This window comes from Patella vulgata, chromosome 7 (assembly GCF_932274485.2).
Source record: "Patella vulgata chromosome 7, xgPatVulg1.2, whole genome shotgun sequence".
NCBI classification, from domain to species: Eukaryota; Metazoa; Mollusca; class Gastropoda; family Patellidae; genus Patella; species Patella vulgata.
The window spans coordinates 61,653,790-61,669,150 of NC_065885.2; the positions used below are offsets into that span (position 1 = coordinate 61,653,790).

The window sequence follows — 15,361 nt, forward strand, 5'->3', positions numbered from 1 at the left end:
GGCATATTTGTCAAATGTAAAACTTAAAGCAGTATTATGAAAATTAATTAATTGTAAAACAATATTTAAAACCATATTAATATAGAAATATCTTACATAATATATCTTTTTCTCGTCGCTTTATTTCTCAATCCAAAATTTGTTCAAATTGGGGGAATTCTGGGAAATAGTAAACGCTGGCCATGTTATGACGTCATAAATTGGATGCGAAGACAAAATTGACGTGGCATAACTTGTAAATTTCTTATTTTTGGATTGAAAGTCGAGTTTGTCAACTCAATTTGTTGACCCAGGGTCGTCGAAACGTATCACCTTTGCCCTTGTCAAATTTCCTGAGATATTTCATCATGGGGTTGACAATTTCCAATGTTTTTAACCGACTTTTCGGCAAGAAACAAATGCGAATATTGATGGGTAAGAAGAAAAAGGAGTTATTTTTGTAACCATATTATATCATATCGTATTTTAATTATATTGGTTTATTATTAATCTATTGAATGGGTTTTGTAATTAACTACTGTTTTTATGTTTATAAATTGTAAAAGATATTATTCAGCCATTTCAGTTTTATGAGTAATGCCACATCATACATGTTATCATAGGCCTACTCCCATTTTTTTGTCATATTTTTGTGAACCACACCAAATGCAAATGATCTATGATTTTTGTGTCATATTTAGATAGATCTATATGCCCAGTTGTTTATTTATTTTAAATAGTTTTAAGAACATTTTCCATGTAGGCCTACCTGCCTACCTGCACACGTTTTCGCTGGTTACATGGAAACAAGTATTACATTTGTTTGCATTAATTAACTGCTTCCCCAATAAATAACTAGTTTCAAAATTAGGTTTTTGGGTTAGCTATAAGTTATAAGCTTGATACATTGCATTCCAGAATTAAAATACTATTAAAGACTGATGAACAAGACTAGTATAAGTTGTAAGCCTGTTTGAGCCAGGCTATCATATCAAATTAGGAGCCAGAGCCACAGTGGTTAAGTGAGTAAGATGGCTTGCTAACCTGGAAATGTCCTATGTTAGATCCCTGTATTGACCGAGGAAGTTCATCCGGATTTTGTGGTGTGGTTCCCCATAGTCAGTGGGCCTGGCAAGATACAATGTAGTCGTTCTGACAGGATGAAAAAAACTAAGTCTTGTGTACACATTGATGTGCACGTAAAAGAACCCTTGACAGTTGGAATTAAATATAAGAGTAGGCCATAGTGCCACTGTCGAAGCAAAATTTTCCTCGTAGAACATTGTACTAGTCCAGTCGGTGCAGAACAGTAGGGCGTTAAAACCCATTTCATTTCAGATTATAAGAGTTATTAACTGGCGGATAGATTACTAGAATAAAAACAACAGTTCTATGGATAACAATTACTGTATTTCTATTAAAGCTATGTTTCATTGAATGTTCAGATTGTACATAGTATATATATATATATTTTGTTCCTTCTGTCTGTATCAGTATTGTGTTTGATAACGACAAGAGAATCATTGTTGAAACGTAGCTTAAATAGAAATACAGTAATTGTTATCCATAGACTCATAGAGCTGTTGTGTTTATCTTAATGTGTTCAATTACTAAATGCCATTCATACAGTATAAAGATTACTAGTTCAGTTTATGTCAGAAGAGTTTCATTGATAGGTGACTTATATCCAGGGGTTCTTGGTGCAATATAGCCTAGTTGTTACCAACGCGCCATTAAACTCCATTTTTGTTACTAAAATTAAACTATGTATTTTTTATTTCAGTTGGTCTAGATGCAGCTGGTAAAACAACTATATTATATAAATTAAAATTAGGAGAAATCGTAACAACTATTCCTACTATTGGTAAGTTTGGTTAATAATAGACAGTGGGCTTACTTTTTTAAAAAAAAAAAAACCTGGAATGTTCTTCTTGTCCTGTTGCATTCTAGTTGAGAGTTTGCGTGGTCTGGTGATTTCACACTTGTTAAGTGGCATGGGTTCGATTTCCCCGCTTGAATGTGAAAAGGAGTAGGGTTGCCTGTTCAACCTTGTGTGCTTTTTTCTGGGGTCTTCAGTTTCCTCCCACTGCTAAAGATCCTATGCGCAAGCGAATTATTGAACCATATGTCAGTCCCGAAATGATCTAGTTTGTATTAAGTGGACTTTAAATCGTATATCTCACTCTACGGGCTGTACAGATGTTAAACTTTATATTTTGTTTCAAAATTAAAAATTGAAGCATTACAATGGCTGAATAAGTTTTGAAATTAAAACCTGCATGTATGTACAGATTAGTTATTCTTATCGGCAAGATTTTTGTTGTGACAATCAATTCCATTCTTGGAACTCTAGCAAAAAAGACATATTTTCTAGAATACCTGATTCCACTTCTCATTTGAAGAGCTTTTCTTGTATTTATGTGTGGTATAATGATCGAGAGCGAGACATTAGTAAAATATTGAGACAACACGTGGGACGTTAGTACCGGGCTCTGGTATCAATATATTACGCAATGTCTCTTAAACTCGAGACCATTAAACAACTTTAAATACAGACACTCGCACATGCATTGCAATGAAATACGTCACGCAGGTCCCAACGTTTCAACTAGTATAAATAATGCACGCTTGGCACATGGTACGCCAATATCAAAGGATGAGGTCACATTTGTGTTTCAAGTATTCTTAAAGCACCCAGTCTAACCTTCCTTAAATTTATGTCAGCAAAAATGATAGGGATTATCTCCCTTTACTACCTATCCACTCTTGGCAGTTCTCCATTTTCCGCCCTGCTACATCTGCATCATGTATTATAATAAAACCTACTCTAACTCTATAGTGTGACACAGTGTACATACAGGCCTAGTGAAGCTTACTGTTAAGGCCTAAATGAGCCATCTAAATGATGTATTATGTTTTTTTCTGAACAGGTTTTAATGTAGAAACTGTAGAATATAAGAATATTAGTTTTACTGTATGGGATGTGGGAGGACAAGACAAAATCAGACCATTATGGAGACATTACTTTCAAAATACACAGGTAATTATAATATTTATAACCTTGATCAACAAGTCTTTTGATTTTAAAAAAAACCAAATACTGTGGCCTGGGTAATTGGGACTACTCCTTATAAGGATATTCCCATTCTCAGTAATTTTTATGAATATTAAGTGTTAACATGAATATGCATTACCTTTGCATATGAATATTATTTTGTGTGCAGTCATAGACTTAGTTGTAATGGTAAAGCAGTTGACCATCTGTAAATCTGAAGTGATAACATTTAATATAACAAAAAATGTGGGAGATAATTAAAGTTGTGAATAATATGATATATTAGTGTAATCATACAAATACTTTTTTTGGCAATCTGATTAAAATACAGATCTATATTTCGTTCTTTTTTTTTTTATATACTTTTGATGGCCCCTACTTAGGGTTGATGATTTTCCGTGATCGCGGAAAAAACGCGGAAATCGCGGAATTGTCCACTCAAAACGGAATTTGAAATCTCACACGGAAAAAGACGGAAAAGCCGATATTTGCTGATACTAAACACAAACTCAAAATAATTTTGCAGTTATCCAAGTATTTCATCTTTTTATTCATAAAAATCGGAAATATTGAATGATATCGCGTGGTTTTGTTACTGTCTATTTTAGTATTTCGCTACTTTCATTTCATCATTTAGGAATCATAATTTTAATCGAAACGAAAACCCGTCTTTCATGTAATCCCATTATAAAATTACTCTGTAGTTTAACTTGAATTAAACATTGTAATGTATATATATGTCTTTAAAAAAAACTTCTGTCACTTCATAAAAGTAAAAATCGTTTCATTTACTTCTTATTTTACTGCCGGGCTCGTGACTCGTGTTTATCCCCGCATTAACCACGTGACATCAGAAATATACCGTAGCCTTGTGAATCCAGCCCTTATTCTCGAAGAAACGGTAGTAACTACGAAGATGTCTGGATAAATCGCGACTACACCTAGCAGCTGAGAAAAATGGCTTCGTCTGCTAAAAAGATGAAACGAGCTCACAAGATGTAATTTTCTGTTATTTAATTCGGGAAACAGGTTTAAAGAATAACTAGTCATTGAACATTACAAGTCATTCACAATTCAACATTTGTTATCATTGGTTTAAAATGATCCGTTTTGTAATAAAAGGCATTTTAAGATGTTTTATTCATTTATTCATAAAATAACATTTTATCTCGAAAAAACGGAATATGGTCAGCTCTGAAACGGAAAATAACGGAATTAAAAATACTTAAAACGGAATTTGCTATTTTCTGAAACGGAAAATCATCACCCCTACCTACTACATGAAGATCTGACCAGTTGTAGTGGGAGGTGGTGTCAGGGGTTGTACCAGCAGCTTTTGACCCTATAACGTCATACAATTGATTAACCAATCAGCATTGATGTTTCTAGTAGGATACCCACAATTCTGTGCATAGCACGCCAAGAACTTGCTGCAACAGACCGTTTCATTGGCTGATCCTTCATATCAACCAAAACGTCAGATCCTAGTGTAGTAAAGACAAATAAAACAAAATTTTGAACTATAGAAAAACGAAACGAAATAAGATCTGTGTTTTAATCAGATTGCACTTTTTTTTGCATAGTTATTTTTCGCATGAGAATTGCATGGGTATGAAGTTTCAAGTGTAATATCAAATTAATCAATGTAATTTAAGAATTTACCTGGCCTGGTTTTACTTGTACATGTACCTTTGAGGAGTACACTTAGCTCACAAGTTTTAAATGTTCGTTTTTATTATTAAAGTATTTGAATTACCCTTTCATGAAATTGGTCAATATAATGATGTAGTTATAATAAGAGTTACCTCCCTTTGCTATTAGCTGTTCATTTCAGTCAAATTTAGGGTCACTCCATTGCAATTCTGTCCATTCCAATTCTGACAATTCAGGATGTTACAGACTGATAATCGAGCATCATCTTACAGTCATGGCCGATTGATTGATTGATAATTGTACTGATCAATTATTTTATTACAGGGATTGATTTTTGTTGTTGATAGTAATGATAGAGAAAGAGTAGAAGAAGCCAGGGATGAATTAACAAAAATGGTAGGCACTGTTTGTTTTAGAAATAAATAATCTTTTGTATGTACAGCCAAGAAAGTTCCTTAGGATGGAGGGCCTGACAATTAACAGACAAAAACCTGTGGTCCTATGTACACAGTGTAAAATAATCCTTGGCATTTGATATTCAAAGAATAGTAGGCAGAAGTGCCACAGCCTGGGCAAAATGTTACTCCTAGTACACTGTGCAACATATGCCCATCTACGATAGCCCAGTGGGTGCAGAACAGTAGGTGGTTGAATTCCTCGCATGTGCTCAGTTTTATAAGAAATGATTAAAGAACTTTGGACATTCATATTAACGTAGAATAATTTCATGTTTTAGCTAATTTTGTATTTTAACAGTTATCAGAAGATGAATTACGAGAGGCTATACTTATAGTTTTTGCCAATAAACAAGATTTACCGAACGCTATGCCTCCTTCAGAAATAACAGATAAATTAGGATTACACAATCTACGAGATCGACAGGTATTATACTTTTAATAATAGGGAGTTGAGTGGCCAATGGTATAACGTGTGTCTTTGAGTCAAGCGGCGTGGTATCAATTCCTCGCTTGTATGTGACAAGGAGTAGGGTCGTCTGTCCAGCCTCGTGGGTGCAAGACCTCTTAGTCTTACGTGCAAGTGAATTGTTAAAATGAAATTTAACCATATGTTAGTCCCAAAATGATCTAGTTTTTGTCGAGTGACTGATAAACCCCATTTCTCTCTCTATCTCACTTATAATAAACATGTTCTCATGGTTTTTGACTGGTTTGTGGGGGAAACCATTTAATTTTTTGAAGAGACTATAGAAAGGGAAAGTTTAATAGTTCTACTCGAGTTTTTACTTGTAGTATTTGTGGGGAAGAACATTTAAAGTATTTGCTAGTAGTTCGGATGGGAAGGTAAATCAAGGTACACCAGTGTTCAAATTGGCGTGTATGCACAAAAAATTTGTTGGATTATCCCTCATAGCACACTGCATAGTGTATGCCATCTTTATCAAACCGGTTGGCCCTGATTGTAAAACATTTCACTTCTTGTCTTTTTGAGGGTGATGGAATACAGTAGAATCTGTATGAGCAGCCACTCCTATTCAGCAACATCTCCTTGTAAGCGGTCATGATAAATTCCCCCCGTAAAAATTCTGTTGTTTCATCTCTTTATTCAACTGTCACTCCGCTAATGCGGCCAGCGGTCAATATTTTACTAATGAATTCAACAAAACATCGCCCATTCAACGGCCATTGTTGAATGATACCATCTTGTCGTTCTTTGTAACACCCCCGCTAATCCCGTGAGTTATAGGTAAAAAGAAATGTAAAGATAACAATCAACCCAGGATTATCTGTTAATTAATCTTTTGTTTTATTAAACGACTAACCTGATCATTGTTTTCACGCGTAACGACACATTATTTGATACTGATTGAATAAAATAAGAGTACCGAGTTTTGTCACGATCATCTAGTATTTCTTTTCCATTGCCACTTTGTTGTTAAACAGACGTTTTAGCGCCTCCTATAATATTACATACAAAGTGAAACCCCCTGTAAATAGGTGATAAAATCAGTGATTGTTTTTGGTTCATGTGCTTTTTTGATAAAATAAAATTAATTCATTGATTTTCTTCACAAAAATGGATAAATATTATCGAATGTATCACAATGGTAGACAGTAGTATCGAAGGTTGGTACAAAATGACAAATTTACAGAAGTTATGTCCGAAATTTGAGTAAAGAATTTTCGTTCAGCGCAAGATTCAGCGACGGTCAAATTTACCGATGCAAGTATTGATGTTCGCTTCCAATGCATCCAAGCGTAATATTTAATTTATGTCAGCACAAAAAGCACCAAGATTTTATTAAGAGGCCACTCCAGTTAAGCAGCCAGTTGTGAAAATTCCCTTGGGTGGCTGCTTAATGCAGATTCTACTGTAGTCTGCATGTAATTCAGGAGATTTAGATCACAAGGCCTGTCTTTAAATCAAGTGATCTGGTCTCAATCTGGACATTTGTACTTGACTGGCATAAGGTCACCCTCGGTATCCCCAGTTGTCTGATTCCTTCCACTCCAGTATATCTATCTATACCGTGGGTTTATCCATGGGGGAATTAACCCAAGGTATAGTGGAGTAGAACGGAATGAGACCACTGTGGAAACAGAGGATGGGATTAGGTTCACCTGCCAAACCTCATGTGCTTCTATATTTAAATATTATTTGTTTGTTTATTACAGTGGTTTATACAGAGTGCTTGTGCTACACAGGGTACAGGATTATATGAAGGATTAGACTGGTTATCCAAAGCTTTAGAAAAATGATCATGTAATTCTTATCTTCAGACTGTGCTGTATATAACTACTGTGCGACTTGTGGCTGCTGATAATAAGTCTACAAATATTCCGGGGGGAAATGTTTCTCAATTATTTTTTGTGTAAAGAAAATTATTTATTTCTAGAAGCTTTTAGTTTTCTGTGATTTTTTAGTGTGGGTTAAAACTGCAAAATAGTGACTAATTGATATTATATATAGAAAAAACTCCCCTCAAATAATGAACTATTCTCCATTGATTATATGTAAATAAAACAATATTGGGTAAGTTCATTATTTAATGAAGGGGTGTTTTAGTAGGTTTAGAGATAGTCCATAATTTTGTTTTATCTAAGAGAGACTGTAACCTTGGATACAGCAGCCACAGTTTGCGCGTTAAAAGTGTTACGTATTATTGGGAGAATGATTTATTAGCTGGTTTAAAACTATTTGTCACTGGGGACAATTTTTTTATGTTATTTTCATTCCTATATTATTATTGTATTTATATGTCTTGTTATGGAATGACTGTTTGACTTAAAACTCAAAAGATAAAAATTCATATTGTTGAATAAAATCACCCTAATGCTTATACCATCTGATTAAAACACAGATCCTATTTCATTTTTGTTTTTCAAAATTTCGTTTTACTTGTCTTTACTACTCTAGGATCTGGAAGAGTTGTTATATAATCTGCGTTCTAGTTGATGTTAGGGATTAGCGAACTGTAGGTAAACCACTAGAAACATCAATGCAGATTGGTTAATCAAATGCCTGATGTCATAGGTCAAAAGCCACTCGTATGACCCCTGATGCGACCTTCCACTACAACTGGTTTGATCTCCATGTAGTGTAGGCCATTGAAAGTATAAAAAAAACAAAACGAAACGAAATATAGATCTGTGTTTTAATCAGATTGTTGCTTATAAATACATTTCTCCAGTGTCGATTTCCTCTCTGCTAGAATTTTATAATCAGGAATACTGTAATCAGGGTTCTATTGGTTTGTTCAGTTTAATTAGTCCCGCCTTGATCACTTTCTTGGGGATTTACAAAGCACTGATTGGCTAGTTGTTTTAAGGAATGGATTGATTGATGCTTGGATATCAACATTAGTTAATGTCTATTTGTGGTCAAAGCAGTTTTTATTGAATACACATGATTGAGGCATGGATATCGACTGTGGCCTATATACTCACTATGGATGCTATGTATTTTCATGTCTGGTTAATCAAGTTGAGCTCTTTCATGATAGACATTGATTTCCAGAATGTGTTTATTATGGAATCCTGCTTTATTTATTTGCATAAAACAATTTCTCTAATTTAAGATAACATGTGGGATCAGTGATAGGTATTAACCCTTTGGCACTGGGGCTGCTCAACAATTACTTCCCCCTCCAGCAATTCCAATTGCACGAGTCACATGAATAACCGCAAGGTGTTTTTAAAGGACAGCAGTTCAAAGTGGTCTAGAGAGCAGTTGTTTTGGCAGTTTCAAAACATAATGTGGATCATCTTTCTGTAATTATTTCATGGAACTTGGGTACTCGATATTAACATGTACCAGGTATTAATGGGTTAAACCTAGAACGAGATAATTATATTAAACTCTGAAAACTTACACCCATGTATTTTCTGTCATCCTAAAAAAAAAAAATGGACTTCAGTTCTTGTCATTTTTATTCATAGTATCCATCTTTGAAAACATAATTATAAATATTCTGCATATTGCAGAGGGTTCACTAATAAAATAATTATTATACTTACGTGGTTGATTGGCTACCTTTACCTTGTCATTGTATTACAAATTACATACATTAGAAACAGACCTAGATTATAGGATAGACATGGTCTATTAAATTATAGAATAGACATTGACCTATGAATTATTGGATAGACATTGATTTATGAATTATTGGATATACATGGCCTATGAATTATTGGATAGACATTGACCTTTTAAATTATGGGATAGAATGGCTTAGGAATTATTGGATAGTCATTGACCTTTTAAATTATGGGATAGAATGGCTTAGGAATTATTGGATAGTCATTGACCTTTTAAATTATGGGATAGACATTATGAATTATTGGATAGACGTTGAAATTTTGAATTATGGGATAGACATTGACCTTTTAATTTATGGAATAGACGTTGACCTTTTTAATTATCAGGTCTACTCCCATGGCCATGGTTTTGCGGTGGAGAAAAGTGGGAAGGCGAAACCTTATTTCAGTTCATATCCCGTGGATTTTCCATCTTCATCAGTCATGGTTGATTCAAAAAAATTGGATGATCAACCCCATTTCAGTTCATCTATATTGGTTTTAACCACTAATGAAATACGAAATGTCACTGCGGAACAATTTCGTCGGATTAACAAGGCACATTTCCGGTAATATCAAAACAGGAGAGTCAGCCAAAGAAGTCAAGGTTTCAAATGTATGTTGTAATTTATTTAAAATGACATTGTGAAGATGATCAACCTGCACCAGTCATGTTATTTTTAAATGGTTTCACTCATGTATTTATTTGGTTGATTATTTTTTTTATTAAATCGCTAATTATATTATAGGATATAGTTAGTTGCATCGAGAGTTTGGACAAGAATCACTATGTTTAAAAGTCACCACTGGGAAATAGAAATCAGTTAAAGTTATTTGAATGAAATGTTGGCATGATGTCACATCACAGAATAACCAGGCATCTCAGATATAGTTTCTGTCTGTTTCCAGATGGATTGAGGAATTCTAGGTTCGGGCTAGGGGGTTACCTATCTGTAACTAATTCTTGTGATGTTTGGGTTACCTGCCAGTAACAGTAATTTCTTGTGATGTTTGAGGAATGCAGGGTTTGGGCTAGGGTACCTGCCTGTAACTGTGATGTTGGAGGAATTCTGGGTTGGGGCTAGTATAACCCGTCTGTAACAGTAATTCATGTGACCTACCCAACAGGCCTGGAACAAGATTCTTCCAAGGAACAATTGATATAATATGGCGCTACTTCAGACAATTGATTTAAGATTGAGGCTACTACAGGCAATCAAAAAGATCTCTGGATACAAAGTGAAATGAGGTCATGACCATATTCTCTTAAACTCTTGCTGTACATATAGTACCATAAGTCTTGATGTACAAGTCTATTATTTACTATCTATTAACCAGTCATCACTTTGCTTTATTTATTGTCATGATATCAGAATGAATTGCTTGTAAAGAATGTAAGCCACATTTTGTTACCAATCTGTAAAAATAATATATTCAAATATCATCCAATAAAACACATATATTTACTTTTGTCTTGATCTTTTAGAAATGAAATAAAATTGGGTTTACTGTCCAACTGTTCTGCTCCAAACTGGGCTAATGAAGACGGGTATATGCCATACACTATGCTATGAGGGAAATTTTGTCTGGACAGTGGCACTACGGCCTACTCTTATATCGAATTCCAACTGTCAAGGGATCTTTTATGTGCATGCCAATGTGTACACAGGACCTCGTTTTTCCATCCCATCCGAATGACTAGACAGCTGTCCTTGTCAGGCCCTCCTTCCTGCATCACTGACAAGGGGGAACCACGCCAGAAAATCTGGATGAACCTTCTCGGCCAATGCAGGGATCGAACACCCAACCTTCAGGCTAGTGAGCCAGTGTCTCACCCACTTAGCCACCGTGACCCCCTGATCATTTAGAATATCCTAAATTCTAGGAGAAAACTTGCGCCCCATATTTTTAAATTTTTTAATCCCAGATGGTAATATTTTTGTTGAAACTCCAATATTTCATTGTAGGATTTAGTGGGTAGCACGGCTAAAACTATTTGTTAAGGCCTGCTCAATTTTCATCAAGGTCGTTGAGATGTAAATAAGGTCAGAACACGTGATTGTTGGCGAGATTATAGGTTAGGATTAGGGTAAGCATTGGTAGTAGAGGACCCTACCACAGAATCCGTGACCAATCTCCCAGTATCATGGTTTGAAGTTTGATTTTAGATGATTTGAGGATGCTGAACAAAATGAGCGGGGGGACCCCTCGCAAAAATCCAAGATGGCCGCCATCGGGCTCCCGCGAAACCATAATATGGCGTATATTTGCTCATATACAACCTGCAAATGTGTTCTTGGTGTCTAAATATATGTTTTTGGGGACAAGGAATCTATTTATGATGTCAGAAGTAGGTTTCATTAGGGAATTTATCTAAACAAATTGAGAGATTGCTGAAATTGAAGTCTGAACTTATGTATTATTTTTATTACTCAAACAGATATATATCATACAGGTCATAGAAACAGTATAATTATTGGTATCAATTTTTATCATCATCATCGTCTTCATCATCATCACCATCGTCTTCATCATCATCACCATCATTGTCAAAGTCGCCACCAGAATCACTTTCTCTAAAACCAGTATCTGCATCTATTTGCAAGTGATGTTGTCTGATTCACTCAGATACCTGGGTAGAGTTGGCTGTGTATATCTCACTGGTATGCACATATCATTGTCAAGGGTCCACCCATAGTAATTTGATTTTTTTTGTTGTGTTTAAAAGTACCTTTGTGTTGTGTTCCCCAGCATCAGCGTGTCAGCTGTCAATCCTAAATCAGTTAGAACTCTGACTCTGAGGTGAACTGAAACCGGTATTCGATTTAGTTTACAGAATAAAATGATGCTCACATGGTTAAAATGTCACTTATTACGAAAAATAAATTTTAACAGTTTTATTCAATAACGTGTATTAGGTTTTGTTTAAAAGCGAAAATATTATTAAATACTAAAAAGATTATTACAATTGTATGTTAAAAACAATCAAATTCGCCCTTGAATTGAAATAAGTGGACCCAAATAACCACATGGTCTTTTCAGATTGAGTTTTTATAACTAAAAATGGCTGCGTCATCAAGGAAACGCAAAAGCGATGAGCTATCAGTGGGACAATGTGTTACCAAGAGTGCCATGACGACAAAAGTAAGACGAACGTCGAGGCATGGACAAATTTCAAGCAACATGCTGAAGAGTGGCTTGGACTTGACAAGTATGGCACTGTGTATGCTGAGGTAAAGTGGGAAAATGGACCACATGGCATATACTTCCATAAATTGTGTAAGACGCAGCTTTTTAGCAAAAAAAAGTTACAGCAAGCATTGAACAGAAAACACAAGCAACAACTCGAAAAAGAACAACAAACACAACTGCAGATTAACACCCCCGCACTAACTGACACAAAATTAACACCAGGACCGATTGGCGAACAGAGGCAATCACGGTCACAAACAGGGTTATTACAAGACAAGAACTTGTGTATCTGGTGCATGAAACCGGACGATCCGAAGCATCCTGGGAGAGGTAAAAGGCATACAATGGAACAAATGGATGCTTGGTATGCTTTCAAATGTCACACTGTGTATTTGGATGATCTTGCCACGAGAGAACGACTTGTGACTTTCATTGGCGCAACTGCGGACCCTTTTGCAGTTGAAATCCGTTACCATCGTTCATGTTGGAGAAAATACATATCTTCGAATACACAAACTGGAAACGATGATCCCAAACTCCATTTGCAACATGTTCAGTTATTGGAGGCCAGGGAAATCTTCTTCAAACATGTTCGAACTGTGATATTTGATGATCATGAGCTTCGCACCTTGCCGAGTCTCCTTCAAGACTATCTTCGTATAGTTTCTAACTTTGGATTGATCTCAAGTGTGGTGAGATCAAGCACACTGAAAACCATGCTGCAAGAAGAGTTCAAGGATAGACTTGGCTTCCATGAGCGCTTCCAGAAGAATCAAAGCATAATTGTATATGACACATCAGCTGGTGGTACATATGCTGAGGCTGCTATTAACTGCTGGGGCATATGCGACGAGCAACTTCTTAAGATTGCAGCAAAACGTATCAAGTCTCAGGCTTCTGGATTGCCAACCATGTCATGGCTACCACACATTGATGAATTGGCAGATGAAGAAACACCAGATGAGCTTCTTTCCAATTTCATTGTCATGTTAAAGAATCCCAAGTACACGAAATCTGATCAGGATCGTCAAGATCCTGCTGTTATTGCATTGACGTCACTGCTGTCCTCGTACATAACAAAAACACGTACCCCATTCAAGGTTAAGCTATCTGTGATGCTACATGGTTTAACTCGAAGCCGTGAAATCATCGATCTCATGAAAAAGTTTTCCCTTGCCCTCATTGTACAGATCCGGTATGAACATCCTGACCAATTCAGCATCATCTTGCCTTGTATGGGGCCATTCCACATCCACTGTTCATTCATTTATGCGATGGACAAGCGCTTCCATGGATCCGGACTGTCTGACATTCTTGTTACAGCAGGAGTGATTGCAGAAGGTTCGGTTGATCAGGCTTTACGAGGAAAGCACTACAAGCGGAGTTTTCGATGTTTGCGCCTTATGTACGAAGCTTTGATGAGGAGACTGATACAACACAGCATTCAAAATGGAGCTACTTTCTCTGAAGATATCAGAATCCAGTTGAACATTTTGCGAGATCCCTCGACGTCATTCCAAGAACGACAACAAAGCTATGAACAACTTGAATCTGATCCAGCAGTTATGGTAGTCGTCGAGGAAGAGTTTGAAAGGATCAAGACCTCATGCAGTCATTTCGCAATGTATTGGATGTCATTTATTGAGATGACAGAAATCCTCATGATGAACCTTCATGCTCTCAGAACTCAAAATTGGGAGGAATTTAAGGGATCAATTCGCCTAATGTTACCATGGATGCAGATCTACGACAATGACAAGTATGGGAAGTGGATGGTAGAGTACTGGCTGGAGCTCAACAATGGTCCTGAAGAGAGGGCTCTATATATGAAAGAAGGGTTGTTTGCTCAGTCAATGACGGGGAAACCTTACTCATGTCTTCCTCTTGATCTGTGGATTGCGATGACTATGAACAAAGGGTCCAAACTCAAAGCAGGCTGGCTCAAAATCCTGAAAAATGAGAAGGTATTGCTCACAGACTCACGAAATGTGAATTCTGTGAATCGAGTACGATCTGCGATACATGATCTCGCTAATAGCACCACATCCAAACAGAAACACAGTGAAAATACAGCTACACGTTTGAAACAAGATGAACAGGCTGTTCAAGATATTGATAATTGCATTACCGAATTTGATTGTGACCCATTCAATCTAGAGAAGCCCCAATTGCGCTCTCTGCAATCTGGAGTACTTGCTTCAACTGCTTTGGTAGAAGACTTCGAGTCTGCTCACAAAGCAGGCGAGAAACTGTTTGAAGAATTCTGCAATGAACGGATGCTCAGTGACAAAAGCTCCTTCTACTCCACAGTCCACAGGAACTCGAGACGGAACTTCAGCAACCCACCCCCAGTCACGGGTCAAACCAACGTGACCATCACCAAAACTGAGGCCATGGAAAACAAGGCGATGTCAACTATTGTTGCTCTTGCAGAGGCCCATGATGAGAAATTCCACTTAGTCGATGTCATGGATTATCGAGTAACAGATGAATGTTTGCCAATATTCAACATCAATGGCACGATGAGGAAAACACAAAAGTCTAAACTGGTGACCAAGTTTCATATGACATGGGATTGATGTGGCACCTGGCAACTCCTTCTCTTGAAGATCGTCAGGGATCCGACGAGACTAGCTTTACATGGAAAGATTATGCTTCAAAGATGTTCACTGTAATTACCTTGAGACACAGACATGCGTCAGAGATTGTGCTTATAAATGACCGATATGACTTACCTTTCACAATCAAGGACAGTGAACGCAACCTGCGTTCTGGTAACTTACCAGGACCAAAAAATGTATTCATTAGAGCAGCAGACAAATTCCCATAACCCAGAGCCTTTCAGGAATTTTTGCGCAATCATGCAAACAAAGAACGTCTACTGAAATTCCTTCAAACTGAGTTTAATATGCTGTGTAAGGTTTACCCCAACATAAAGTTTGTGTAT

General features: G+C 36.4%; 1 protein-coding gene and 1 pseudogene across 1 annotated transcript; both read left to right on the forward strand.

Moving 5' to 3' along the window:
- The first annotated feature begins 163 nt into the window (after window positions 1–163).
- LOC126827586 (ADP-ribosylation factor 5) lies at window positions 164–10,688 on the forward strand. The gene is made up of 6 exons (XM_050557071.2): window positions 164–414; window positions 1,763–1,843; window positions 2,910–3,019; window positions 5,012–5,083; window positions 5,444–5,569; window positions 7,321–10,688. Exons 1-6 carry the CDS (start codon window positions 348–350, stop codon window positions 7,402–7,404), a joined length of 540 nt encoding a protein of 179 aa, XP_050413028.1. The 5' UTR covers window positions 164–347; the 3' UTR covers window positions 7,405–10,688.
- Window positions 10,689–14,036: 3,348 nt separating this feature from the next.
- Window positions 14,037–15,244, forward strand: LOC130013587 (uncharacterized; annotated as a pseudogene).
- The last annotated feature ends 117 nt before the right edge of the window (window positions 15,245–15,361 follow it).